At 45.0% G+C, this 14,034-nt stretch overlaps 1 protein-coding gene across 2 annotated transcripts in view; it reads left to right on the top strand.

Moving 5' to 3' along the window:
* The window catches only part of Atp7b (ATPase copper transporting beta), a 76,725-nt gene that overhangs the window by 43,857 nt on the left and 18,834 nt on the right, over positions 1-14,034 (top strand). For both annotated transcript variants that reach the window (XM_027928949.3, XM_071611521.1), the window contains exons 4-10: positions 2,254-2,511; positions 3,374-3,537; positions 6,182-6,343; positions 8,818-8,894; positions 10,787-10,961; positions 12,534-12,767; positions 13,455-13,546. In XM_027928949.3, the coding sequence (XP_027784750.3) occupies positions 2,254-2,511; positions 3,374-3,537; positions 6,182-6,343; positions 8,818-8,894; positions 10,787-10,961; positions 12,534-12,767; positions 13,455-13,546 (1,162 nt within the window). The remainder of the gene's footprint in view (positions 1-2,253; positions 2,512-3,373; positions 3,538-6,181; positions 6,344-8,817; positions 8,895-10,786; positions 10,962-12,533; positions 12,768-13,454; positions 13,547-14,034) is intronic.

Below are 14,034 nucleotides of genomic sequence, written 5' to 3'. Positions count from 1 at the left end.
AATTGAACTACATATTACAGAATAATTGGATCTGACTGAGTAAACCTAGAAAGAAGTAGTTTTTATTTTATAGAATAAGAATTATATCTAGCCCAGGATTATGAGAATATAGGACACCCAGGTGAATTTGAACTGTAGAAAAATAGTGCAAGTTTTTGTTGTTGTTTTTAGTGTATGAACATTTATTATATATTTACACTAAAAAAATCATTGGTCATTTATGGAAATGGAACTTTAACTGGATATCCTGTGTCTTACCTAGCAGTTTTAATTTAGGATAAGCCATGAGTGCTTTGGTGTGACTATCCATTATAACTACTTAAATGCTTACAAGGTATTATTTGTATTTGGTACAACTCCCTTTGGATTGGTTAGGAGCTCTTAGGGGACAGACTTCAAATTTGTTTCTCCTGGGACTCTTGAGCACCCAGAACATCACAGGCATTTGTGAAGGAGTAGACTGTGAAAAGCAGGGTCCTGGGGTACTCCATGAAGGAGTGTTGCAGGGAACTAATCACAGGGATGTTGGCTGAGAAGCCACATAGGCCCTGGGAGGAGACCTCAGAGAGGAGCCCCAGCAGATCTCCCCAGGGAAGGAGCAAGTGGAAGTAGTTCACCCCTCTGCAGAAAATGTGCAAAGCATCCAGTATGTGAGATTCATGCAGAATTAAGTTATGGACCACAGTCAGTACAGATCATTGCTATATTTTTTTTTTTGTCTGAGAGACTCTATCGTTAAATAATAGGATTCTTTTCCACATGCTCTTAAAGGTATTTTTGAATTATCAAAATAGTGTGACTTTCTCTATAATATGTATTGATCTGGGTGGTAGTTACAGGTAGGCAGATAATGGTCCCCAAGGGTCCACACCCTAATTCCTGGAAATGGAATGTTACCTTGTATGACAAAAGGGACTTCATAGATGTGATGGAAGTAGTGGACCTTGAGATAGGGAATGCTGAATTATCCAGATGAGCGCAGTAAGATCCCATCAGTCATTACAAGGGGAGAACCCTTTACTGACTGGGTTAGAGATGTCACCGATTCAGGGTTGATAACTGAAGATGGCAGAATGGGGCCACAAATCTGGAAATGCAGGTGGCCTTTAGGTTCTGGAAAAGGCAGGGAATAGATTCTTCCCTAGAGCCTCCTGAAGGCCACAACCCTGTCCACACCTTGATTTTCACTTGGGAAGAGTCATGTGGCACTTCTGATTATAGGATTGCTAGAAAATCCATTTGTGGTCTTAAAGACGCTGAGTTTGTGGTAATTTGTTATAGGAGTAGTAGGAAACTAATTCAGTATATCAAGATTAAGAATAGTATTCTTCTGATTTGCACATCTTATTCTAAGTAAATTACCCCCCCCCAAAAAAGGCAGTGTGGTACTGACACAAGAATAGACAAAAAATATCAGAGAACATAATGGAGCCCAGAAACAAGCCTGTGCCTGTGTGTTCTCCTGATTTATGGCAAAGGTACCAGTGGGGAAAGAGTGGTCTTTTCAGTCTGTGAAGCTGGATTATAATTGCAAAAAAACATTAACGTCGACTGTTACCTTTACACAAAAAAATAATTGAAGTATATCATAGCCTTGAATGCGGGTATGTATAAAAACAATAGAGGTTCTGGAAGAAAATGTCACAAATGTTTTTTTGCCATGTTGAGGAAGACATTCATCAAGAGAGCACAAAAAGTGCTAACCCTTTAAAAGAGAAATTGCTATTGAGCTTTCTTAACATCAAAGATTTCATTTACCAAAAGATACCAGTAGAAGAGCAAAAACATAAACCACAGACTGGGAGGAGACATTTGCAGGGCACCCAGCTGACAAAGGATGTATGTCTAGATTGTGTGTAGGACTTGTACAAGCATTAAGAAAAAGGCAGACAGCTCCATGAAGATGAGATGCTCATGGGGAGAGCCATGCCTCTGCTCACAGGGAAGAGTCGATGGTCAAAGGCATAGACCTTGGAGTTAGTCTGGCTACTGTCACCACTACTGTCTTCTAAGCAAGAGCATTCGCCTGCCCAGAGCTGTCACCCCAAAGCACTGTATGTTTTCACGTGTCTGTAGTTGTGTGCTTCTGTCCTGGTCATAGGGAGGGAGAGACAGAGGTGGAAACATCAATCCCCACATTGCTTCTTTAGGAGCTTTTACCTGAATATTATCAGGCTTGAGCTTCCTGTTCTGAAAAAAAAAAAAATACTACTTGTTCTTCTAACCTGAATTATTTCTGACATTTTTTCCTAGAAAAGTATTCTGCCAACCATGCTGGAAGCCAAGGTGCGGGGAATACCATGCGGCAAACTCTGGCTGGCACCTCTGTGTCTGTGCCGGAAGTGGCTCCCCATGGTGGAGTGCTCCCTAAAAAACACAGCGCTGGCCCCTTGCCAAATTTCCCACCACCCACTGGTACAGTAGCACCACAGAAGTGCTTTCTGCAGATCAAAGGCATGACCTGTGCATCCTGTGTGTCTAACATAGAAAGGAATCTTCAGAAAGAAACTGGTAAGAGATCTGGCCCCACGTTGAACTTGAAAATGCTGTGTGCGGGCTGCATGGTCTCCCCTCAGAGTCTCCATGGCAGCGTTTATCAAGAGCCCTGATAATCTGGCAGCAAATCCATTGTGTGCGATAGTGTAGATGTTTGTCTAATGTTCTTGGGCAATTGGCATTCTTTCTCTATGTAGTTTGAGATAAACTGTATCTCTGAGTAAGTTAGCCTTGGAAAGTCCAACTTAAAGGTTATGGTACATTCTGTGGCTAGACTTCTCAATTAGTTTGTCTTGTGTTATTTAATATCCTCCCTTTCCCTTCTCACCCACCCCTTCCCGTAAAATGAATTATCTCCATTTTGTGTAGAAATTCTGATTTCAAATATTCCATTCTGTTGTCCCTGAAACCATAGAGTTTTGTGGAACTACCTAAGTTTTATCCTCCAAGCTATATTTCCAATACTGTCTTTTAAATCTGAAAATACAACAAAAATCCTGTCCCCATTTTGTTTGGAATTGCCTGAGCCGTGACTCAGCCCTGCCTCCAGAGTCCATTCTCTTTCCACACCTGTGGCTCCATGTGTCTTAGGCTGGGCTCCTGGCCCTCAGTCAGCCCTCAGGGAGGATGAAGGGTTCCTCCAGCCTCTGCTCGCTGTGCTCCACAGCTTCCTGGGCCTCCACGATGACTGTGCTCAAATCGAGGTGCTGCAAGAGTTCCTTTGCCATCCGTGGGCTGGCTGCTCGTAAAGTTAACTTATAATTTCCCCACCACTCCAGAGGTTTCTGAGGAGACATTTTTCTTTGCTTGACTGTGTTGACCATGTCATCCCAGACGCCATGCCCAGAGTGTCACAGCTGTGACTTGATGGTTCTAGGTGTTCTCTCGGTGTTGGTTGCCTTGATGTCGGGAAAAGCAGAGGTCAAGTATAATCCCGAGGTCATCCAGCCACCCAGGATAGCTCAGCTCATCCAGGACATGGGCTTTGAGGTGGCAGTCATGGAAGACAACGCAGGCGCGGATGGCGACATCGAGCTGATTGTAAGTATTGTCACAGCCTTAGCGGGCTTGTGGATAAGTCGATAGCACCTTCCTTCTGACCAATGAGTTTCTCTATCTATCTCTGATATACCCTATTTGTTGTTGTGTCGGGTTTGTTTTGTTTTTATTTGACACCAACAACAGTGGCCTGTTCATTTTGTGAAGGAAGGTCAGCTATGTCAAAGAGTCAGAGGAAGCCATCACTGAGGGTGTCTGGGGTGTCATGAGGAAGAGGTGGTAAGGTGTAGGAGTTTGGGACAAGGAGGAATCACGAATAGTGGGCTGTCCTGAGTAAGGTGGTTTGGGGAGGTTGAATATGGACCTGGTCTAAAGCCTAAAGAGACCTCAACCACCTGCAGGTATCTCTAGGTAGACAAGGTGGGTCCTTGGGGTACAGAGTGCCATTCAAAGGAGGATAGATGGCTGGGGTGTAGCTCAATGACAGAGTGTTTACCTAGCAAGTGGAAGGCTCTAGGTTTGATCCCCAGCCCCACAAAAACAACCAATCAAAACCCACAAAAATGAAGAGGACTTGTAGGTACTGGGTGTCTAGGGAGTAATTAGTGACCAGAGTATCCCAGAATGCTCAGTCCAAGGCTAATGCCTAAGGTGGTGGCTTTCAGTGTTTGGGGTGGGAAGGAGTAGTTTCTGTTTGTTCATGGTTATAGCTGCACATCAACAAGTCATTGAAAGCAGAAGGGGCCCTTTATTCACTTGTGTTTAGTCACTGCCATTAGTGTTAAGTCAATGTTTGAAGAAGAAGTGTATAATGCAGAAGTGGCACGTTGAGCCCCATTGAGCTCCTTATGAGTGGTGTTCTGTCGAGCAGATCTCTTGCTCTGGGGAGGCCTCCTGCGCACTGAGGGGTAAACTTCCTGGGCTATGTCCGCATCAGCCCTGTAACAGGGGAGGGTCCCTCCTGCAAACTGGCAGCTCCACATGTGGTCATCTCACCCACTCAGACTACTATGTGGAAAATCTAAACAAAGATTATTATTGGAAATGGTGAAGACTTTCTTTGAAACAGTGGTTTTTGGGCAGTGTTCTTTTTTAAAACAGTGTGGTGGTAAAAGTTCTATTATTATCTCATGATCACAGACATTTTCTGTGAACTTCTGTATTTAATTAGTGTTTGAGGAAACAGTGACCACTCTTATCAGAAGAGTAAATTGTCTAATTTGCCTCATTCGTATTCCAGGAATGGCATGCCTCCCTTCAAACTCCATTTTTATCATGTCAGGATGCACCTTGTGGTATGGTAGAAATGCAGGAGGTTTGGGTGTGAATTCTGGCCCTGTTGCCTCAGGGACATGTATTAACTTAGAGAACCACCTCATTATGCAGACAAGAGTGGCTTGGAGCAGACCCTGGAGCCAGACCATCTGGCTCCAGATGAGGAGCTCCATCTCTGCTCCTCACTGGTTGTGTGCCTCTGGGCAACTTATTAAACCTGTTGGTGCTACAGCTTTGACGCCTACTTCCCAGGGCTGGTGAAAGCTGTACAGTGCCTGAGACAGTACACAAATGTTACACAAGAGTACATGTTACTTATTACTATTGCAAATATAAAGGAGAGCTTAGAAGGATCATTGAAATAGTTGCAGACTGGGTTCTGTTAGCACAGCCACTTGCCAGCAGGTAAGCTCTAGTTTTTCTGATGGTCCTCCCTCTCTGGTCTTGTTGGGTCCGAGGCCAAGTTGAATGTGTCTGGATTACAGATGAGCTTGCCTCTCCTCCCCTAATTCCAGGTGGGACGCTTGTCTCTTTGGTATTTATTCTGGGATGACTGATGCAAATTTCAGAGTGCAGTTCTGGTCACATTATCCTGATGACTCCCCAATGGCTTTGTGTCCAGTAGTGGCTTAGCAACCCTTCCAGCTGGGTGCCCAAGAGCCTTCATGCTGTGAACCCAACCAGTACTGCAGACTATCCCCCTCTTCCTCTCATTCCCACACCAGCCATGTCAGCTGTTGGTGGATGCCTGAACACTGCACTGTCCTGCCTTTTTCACTCCTCCTAATGTTGCCCTTACCATCACCTGTTCAAAACCCTGTCCATACTTTGAACACTTCAGATTCCATCTCCTCCACTGGTCACTTCCTAAGTCTCTTCCTTCTTGATAATGAGACGTTGCCATCAGACCCCTTATCACCAGCAGAGCACTGGAGCTGGAAGGGTATAGCAGAGGCTGCAGGGCAGGCACTGGTGATACATGCATAAGTCTTTCAGGAATCCAGAAGGTTTGGCAGAAGTATGTCACCTTACTCTTGAGAGGCGGTTCTTGTCCCCATCTTGTTGGTGAGAAATCTGAGGTAGAGCATAGGGTGGCTTCAAAAGCACATGCTTGTCAGAGCCAGAAGTTGAACTTCCGTCAGTTGCCATCTGCCTAATGATCGCTGTGTCCTGTGCCTGAGCTGGGGAAGAAGCAGTGCTTATACCCTGGAGCCACTGAGGAAGGTTAAGGGCGAGCATCTCCTACAGGGGTTTGGAGGTGGGCATCCAGAGTCTCAAGAAGGTGCTGTGGATGGGAAGGCTGGCAGGGCAGGTGTGACAGTCAAGGGCCTCATCCTATGATGGCATGTCACCAGGTGGAATTTCCTGAGTGGCTCCTGGGCCTGTGGAAGTTTCTTCTCCTGTCTTGCAGGTCACAGGGATGACCTGCGCTTCCTGTGTTCACAACATAGAGTCCAGGCTCACCAGGACAAACGGCATCACCTATGCCTCAGTGGCCCTCGCCACCAGCAAAGCCCATGTGAAGTTTGATCCCGAAATTATCGGTCCACGGGATATTGTCAAAATTATTGAGGTAATTCATTCAATTCATTTTTTTTTAAGAAACAGTAATATGTAGTCATTGAAGAAAAATGAGAAAGTATAGATAAGCAGAATGAAAATCACTAAAATCTATCAGCTTTTTCTGTGGAAATAAGGTCAATCATTTTAAATTAATCTGGGAAGGTCAGTAACTATCAAATAATCTGAGGAAGAATATCAGTGAATTGGTAAGAAAGAGATGTGGATGAGCGGGGAAAAGACATTATTGCTTCAGATAGTCCCTGAGAACAGTGAGTATTGCCACGATCAATGTGGTATATAGGGTTAAATTATTTTAATTGCAGGGTTTTTTTGTTGTTGTTGTTTTAGTACCAGGAATTTAACCCAGGAGCGCTCATCCACTGAGCCACATCCCTAGCCCTTTTTTATATTTTATTTAGAGACATGGTCTCACTGAGTTGCTGATGTTGAACTCGTGATCCTCCAGCCTCCGGAACCAATGGGTAATTGCAGTTTTAAAATATGTCTGTGCCAATTATCTTTATGCCAAAGGAATGTTGGCATTGGACAGAATTATACCACATTTTGTCCCTCTGCTGGACCTGCCCTAAGAGTTTGCTCATTTTTGCTCTGGAAAATCAGAATTCTCACGCCTGTTCTACCTCCCTCAGTTTGTCCACAGACCAACTGTTTCCTCTTTGTGGGCTGTGTTATACCCTAGACTGAGCGTCAGTGGTAATAGGAGTGGGTTAAGCTAATCAAAATTAACAAATTTAACTTTGTAACAGCTGGTAAGGATAAATTAAATTTAGCAAGAACGATTACTAATGAAATTGCTTGTGAAATGAAATAATCTCATATCATGTTTAATGCTATATCATCCTTAGTTTTTATTTTTTTGGCTACTGGGAATTGAATTTAGGAACACTCAACCACTGAGCCCCAGCCCCAGCTCTATTTTGTATTTTATTTGGAGACATGGTCTCACCAAGTTGCTTAGCACCTCACTGTTGCTGAGGCTGGCTTTGAACTGGAGATCCTCCCGCCTCAGCCACTGAGACCCTGGTATTACAGTTCTGCACCACCACGCCCAGCTCATCCTTCATCTTTGATTCATTGTGTACGTGTGTTTATAGAGAGGTGTTTTCTGTCATATGGCCAGCAGAGCCTTGTGAACTGGCAGTGCTGCTGCTGGTGCTGCTGAGGTTCAGGATGCCTCACCCTTGGAGGCCGTCTGCATGGCTGCTTCATGAAATGAGGAAGGATCCTCAGAGAAGTTAAGGACTTTGCTCACTAGTACCCAGCTCACAGGTGGTGGATGGCATTCAAACCCAGATCTCACAGTTCCAAGCTCAGCAGCCTTTCTATTTCTACTATGCCACGGATCTTAAGGAACAGTAATAACATGGCATTGGTGATGCTGAGGAGTCAGACTGATGGGGTAGTTGGGCAGGAGAATCCTAGGTGTTGCCTTTGAATCCATCTCTGTCTGATTTTTAGTGCCCTTGTCTGCCTCTCCCCAGCCTGTGAGCATCACCCTCTCTGTCCTTATTTGAGGAATAGTAGAATATTAGATTATTGCCTGGTCTCCATGCTTGTATCTCTGGAGCACTTTTTCACAATATAATTAGACCGATATTAGTAATAAAAACATTGGTCTCACAAAGTCTTAGAACATCTAAGAGTTTTAGTATTTGTGTACAAGTCACAGCTCAGTTCTGGGCCCCACTCTATATTGTGCTGACTAACAAGACATTTCTTTTTTTTTTATTATTTTTTTTAGTTGTTGATAGTCCTTTATTTTTTATTTACTTATATGTGGTGCTGAGTATCGAACCCAGTACCTCACACATGCCAGGCAAGAGTGCTACCGCTGAGCCCCAGCCTCAGCCCCACAAGACATTTCTTGACAGCTTTCCCTGGGTGTCCTCATAAGGAGGGTCAGAGATAAAACAGGTCCAGTGGTGGCAGAAGTGCTTGAGCACAGCCTCTGTGGGGCCCAGCAGAAGCCGTGCTTCCAGATGCTGAGGGGGAGCCAAGTTCCCTGTGGAGGAGGAGCCTGGTCCGGAGGCTTGGAGACCCGAGCTCTGGATCCAGCTTTTCAGAGAAGTGCCATGACTTTGGGCAAAGTGCTTAACCCCTCTGACCTTCGCTGTCCCCGTGTGTGGAGTGAGGGTGCTAGACCCCAAAGGTATTTGGGGCTGCCTGGCGAGGTTAACTTCCCAGAGCCTGCTTCCTTTGCTGACAGCAGGGACAGGGATCACCGTTTGACACCATCTCCTTACAGATGGTGTGGTCGCTCAGTGTAAGCTGGTGCTGAACCTCTGAACAGGGTCTGTTGGCCAATTTGGGTAAAGAGGTTGTGAGAGGAAAACCCACTGATCTTCTGAGGCACTTTTTAGATTTGCTTTCTAATTTCCAGGGCTGTAAAGTGCTTTCTGCCAATGCATGTTTTAACAAGTACCTTCCCCCCTTGTTCCCTGCCCCTCTCTTTTTAATAACAAGGAACTCGGCTTTCATGCCTCCCTGTCCCAGAGAAAGCCCAACGCTCATCACTTGGACCACAAGATGGAAATAAAGCAGTAGGTAGAATATGAAAGCTAAACTGTAGCTCTTGGTTATGTGTCTTCCCCTCTCCGCTGACTGTGGCTCATCCTGTGCAAATGTCTCCGTGGCTTGTTGGTGTCCCTGCTGTCCTTGCTTCCCTGGGTGACTTCTACCTGGGTCCGTTGCCTTTACCCTATGACGTTAGCCCTCTGAAGCACTGCTGTCTGTGGAAGTTTCCGCGATGGTGGCAGCATCCTGTGTGTGCACTGATAGTGGCCAGTATCCCATGTGGCTAGTGAGCACTTGAAATACAGCTGGTTTCTCAGAGTTATACAAAAGTACATACAAGAGGAAGTGAGGGGAAGGGGAAAAATAATACAAGGGGGACAAACGAATGTCAGTAGAGGGGGCAGAGAGAGAAGAGGGGAGGGGAGGGGAGGGGAGGGGGGATAGTAGAGGATAGGAAAGGCAGCAGAATACAACAGACACTAGTATGGCAATATGTAAATCAATGGATGTGCAACTGATGTGATTCTGCAATCTGTATATGGGGTAAAAATGGGAGCTCATAACCCACTTGAATCAAATTGTGAAATATGATATATCAAGAACTATGTAATGTTTTGAACAGCCAACAATAAAAAATTAAAAAAAAAAAAAAGAAATACAGCTGGTTTGACTGTGGGGACGAATTTTTTTAAATTTAATTTAAAATTGATTTAAATTAATTTTGATAGCCACCTAGCAGATTGGATAATGCTTTAATTGGGATTGAGGGCCAGGTTTTTCTTTTACAGTATTTTCAGACTTTGTTGGCAGAGGTTCTAGAACTAGGATCTGGGGACAGTCGTCATGGCCAAGTGGAAAGAAAATGGACAGAGAAGCAGGAGACCTAAAAGAGTCATTTATTGTTTCAGATGGCCACTCCCTTATTCTTTCATCAAACTTAAAGGCTACAGCTGTATGCAGGGCACTGTGACCAGTGCTGGGGATGGTTAATAGACTGTGGACCCTGCCTCAGAGGGGTTCCTGATCTGGCAGGCAAAAAATGAGTGAGCTTTGACAGCAGTGGTTTAGGTGGACTCTGGGAAGGTCTGGGAAAGCTCCAAGCAGGGGACCCATGAGCTGAAGCTTAGGGAATGAGTGGAGCTGTGCTAGGCCGAGGGAGTCTGTGGGGCAAGGGGTCCTCTAGGGGCCAGCAGGGAGGCGTGTGGTTTGGTCCTGTTGGCATCCCTGGGGCAGTGAGGCATCTGGAAAGCAAGCAGACTTGGACTCTCCAGGGCCTTGGGCAGCAGCTGAGTGCACAGGACTTGGGTCTCACAGGCTGGTGGTTTGCAGGCCCTGCTTAAGGTGCCTTGATGTAGAAGTGACTTAAATTAAGGTTCCAGCCTGCTTGGTTGGAATTTTCACTTATGTCACAGATAACAAGAAACCACAGCTGTCATTTGTGACTCCCAATTTCAGACTTTTGCATTCAAGACAGCCTTACTGTTCTCAGTGATTTTATTTTAAATAGTTGTTTAAAAGTTGCATGTGTAAGCGAGCTTATATAATACACTGCTTCTGCCTGGGGGTTTTCCCCTGCCTCCTTCTTTGGGAATTTATATAAGATTGCATTTTAAAAAAAGAATTATAGCTAGCCATAGACGGAGGACCTTAGCCTCTTTGGGGCTAAATTCTCAGTTTCTGGGCCTCAGTTGCTGCACCTATAAATTAGCGGTCTTTTATTGGTTATATGAAGGCAAGACTGGGCTTAAACATCTCCCAGAAGTCCTTGCAGCAATATTTAGGCCTTTAGATTGACCTTGGTGCTCTGTCCCAGCCATGAGACAAAGGCACATCTTAAACCAAGTCCTCAGGTGGGACCAGCCCATCATCCAAGTGATAAATGTTGTCTAATGTGTCTGTGTTGCTGTGTGGCTTCCAGGTGGAAGAAGTCTTTCCTGTGCAGCCTGGTGTTTGGCATCCCGGTCATGGGTATAATGATCTACATGTTGATCCCCAGCAAGGACTCCCAAGAAGTGATGGTCCTGGACCACAATATCATTCCAGGGCTGTCCATCCTAAACCTCATCTTCTTCATCTTGTGTACCTTTGTCCAGGTGCGTATTAGAAAGCCAAGCAAACCTCTGCTCCCCATGAGTGTGTGTGCCCCAGGGATGCTCTGCCTACTTAGGCTCTACACAACCCTTTATCTTGGTTTCAGTGTGTCTCATATGATCCCACACTCCCATTAACAGTCTGTGTCTGTATTATGTGAACATGTACATACACATACACATAGGTGTGTGTTTTCTCCACACAGATAAGATACAAAAAGGTGCACGCCCAACTTCTAGTGATGCACCAGGGGACAGGATTGGGCAGGAGGTGGGGCCTGGGAGTCTCTCCCTGACCCAGCCATCTGTGGGATAATCTAAAGGTCTAAACATCACTGCAAGGAGATTTGGGAGATGTTTAGGCCTAACCCTGCCTTCACACAACTGATATATGACCTCCAGTTTATAGGTGCAACTGAGGCCCAGAAGCTGAGAACATAGCCCCAAAGCTGTACTATTAGTCTTGCCTGTCCTGCCTCCAGTTGTTTACTGCTTTTATTTCCATCTTATGACTAGCCAGGAGGGGCAGGGCTTTTTGATGTGGAGAACTGTGAGTGGCTCAGTTTCACTGTAAGTTTCACATTGATTGCAGGTGATTGAAACCTCCCTAGAACAGCAGTCTCCTCCATAGCAAGATTGGTGACCCCATGTGTCCCTGGTTTGCTTCCTCTTTAGCTTAATTTACCTGTGTCATTAGAAGCAGCAGCCTGAAGCCCCCAGAGCTCATGACCCTCTTAAACATTCTATCATGCAAAGTAAAGATGTGTTTCTTATCTATGAGCAAATTGTAATTCAACAGAAGCTGGCTTCATGGAACATCCACTTATGGTGGTGATCCATTTTTTGGTGGGAAGTGTACTCTCTACGCATATATTTTGGAGTATAAAACTGAACTCCTAAGTTAATATTGGAATGTTTAGGACTATTTACAGGCATCTGTAGGCTGAATTTACTTTTTAATAGTTTCTTTTTAATAGCAAATGTAACTTAAACTTATTGTATTGTTGTCAACTCGGGCCATGTTGAGGTATCAGAAGCAAAGGGGAAGATACTACTTCACCTTTAGGATCATTAGGAGTATCATTAGGAGTTGACATGTACCTTCCCAGATATCATCTGTGTAGAGAAAACACGCATTTGGGTGTCTGTGTGTGTGTGTGTACATGTTCACATAACACAGACACAGGCTTATAACAGAGATGGGATCATATGTGATACTCTCTTGTGTACTGTCTTTTCACTTACCCATGTTTCCCGGACATCTTCTACGCCAGTGGTTTGCAGATATACCACTTTCTCTCTAGAGATTGCTTAGCTCTCTCCACAGGATCAATGAACCATTTTTACCATTCTCCTGTGGATGGACATTTATAAAGGTTTCACACACTTTGATCATCCATTTCTGTAGCCTGAATCAAAAAGTATATTTCAAAAATGTCAGTCACTGAGGATGAGGGATGTCAGGTTTGTGCACACACCACCTCGCGTATTTGCCATCCTGAGGGGCTCCAGGCTCCGGCTGCGCAGGGTGCTCTCTGCTGGCTGTCAGCAGCCTTTGCTCTCCTTGTCTTCCAGTTCCTCGGTGGGTGGTACTTCTACGTCCAGGCCTACAAATCTCTGCGACACAAGTCGGCCAACATGGACGTGCTCATCGTACTGGCCACGAGCATCGCCTATGCCTACTCCATCGTCATCCTGGTGGTCGCAATTGCTGAGAAGGCTGAGAAGAGCCCTGTGACCTTCTTCGACACGCCCCCCATGCTCTTTGTGTTCATTGCCCTAGGGCGGTGGCTGGAACACGTGGCAAAGGTAGATATATGTAGCTTCTAGTTAAGGAAAGAATTAGTCCTTCAGTAACACAGATCTGTATCCATCTGAATGCAGGGTTGAGAATTGCTAATTACACACAGGAAAAGGCTGAAATCTGAAACCACCATATAATTAGGTGCTGCGGTCACTAATCTTCAAATTGGTTGCTACTTCTGAAATCCCAGCTAATCTGGTTAATTATTAAAACCTTTGTTCAGGCGTATTGTGTAATGGAAAGAACACTGAACTTCAGGTCAGGGCCCACGTGGTCTCTCAGCGCCCGAGTAGACAGTTTATTAGTTAGAAATCCATACTTCCACTCTGAGGTCTTGTCATTTTTAACATCTTGCTTTGAACCTAGCATTGTAATGGCCCCCATAAAAAAGTGGGACTCAGTTCATGAAAGAAATTAGTTGGAACTGAAAAGAAAATGGCCGCAGGGCAGACTGATATCGTTTTGAACCTGAAATGGAGTTCCTAGAACTACAGTCGTGGCATAAGTGTTGCGCACTCAGGGGGTCGAAAACATGTGGCTGCCTGAGCACCACCCATCCCCCCTGGCCTATGCGTGGTATGCCCACGTTAGGGGAGCCCCTTTCTGTGACTGCCTAGTGCACCAGCTTTGAATGTCAGTCTGGGTTTGGGCAGTTAACATAGCTCTCATTTTACACTCTGGTTATTTCCTAGAGCAAAACCTCAGAAGCTCTTGCCAAACTCATGTCTCTCCAAGCCACAGAAGCCACAGTGGTGACCCTGGGCGAGGATAACTTAATCATCAGGTGAGTTAGGTTCACCAGTAGAGCTCATGATCCGTTTATGTCACCTGTATATTACACATCCATCACCCATCGTGTGGTGGCCCTGCACAAGACCCTGGAGGGTGGGTAGGGACACTCTCAACCCATTATGTGAACAAGGCATTGAAGTAAAGAACCAGCAAGAGTTGGAGGTGGTGTTTGTGTCTTCGGTGGCAAATGAGAGGCATAGACTATTTGTATTCCAGAAATTAGAAGAGGAAGGTTAAAGGTTGACAGGGATACTTCACAGACAACATGGAATATGAACTCTGTCTTCCTTGCAAGATCTGGAGGATTGAGATAAGCAGTCAGAGAAAGGCTTCATCTTGCCAAAGAATGATATGGGAGTGGTATCTATCTTCCTTGTAAGGTTGCCTGATGTTAAAAATAATTATTGTCATCGTTGCTGGAAACTTCTATAAAATTTATTGTTTGCTATACACTATTCTAACCTCTTTATATTTAACCTA

Source organism: Marmota flaviventris, chromosome 4 (assembly GCF_047511675.1).
Source record: "Marmota flaviventris isolate mMarFla1 chromosome 4, mMarFla1.hap1, whole genome shotgun sequence".
Taxonomy (NCBI): Eukaryota; Metazoa; Chordata; class Mammalia; order Rodentia; family Sciuridae; genus Marmota; species Marmota flaviventris.
Note: the sequence above shows the minus strand (reverse complement) of the source record. Positions and strands in the feature narration are given on the sequence as shown.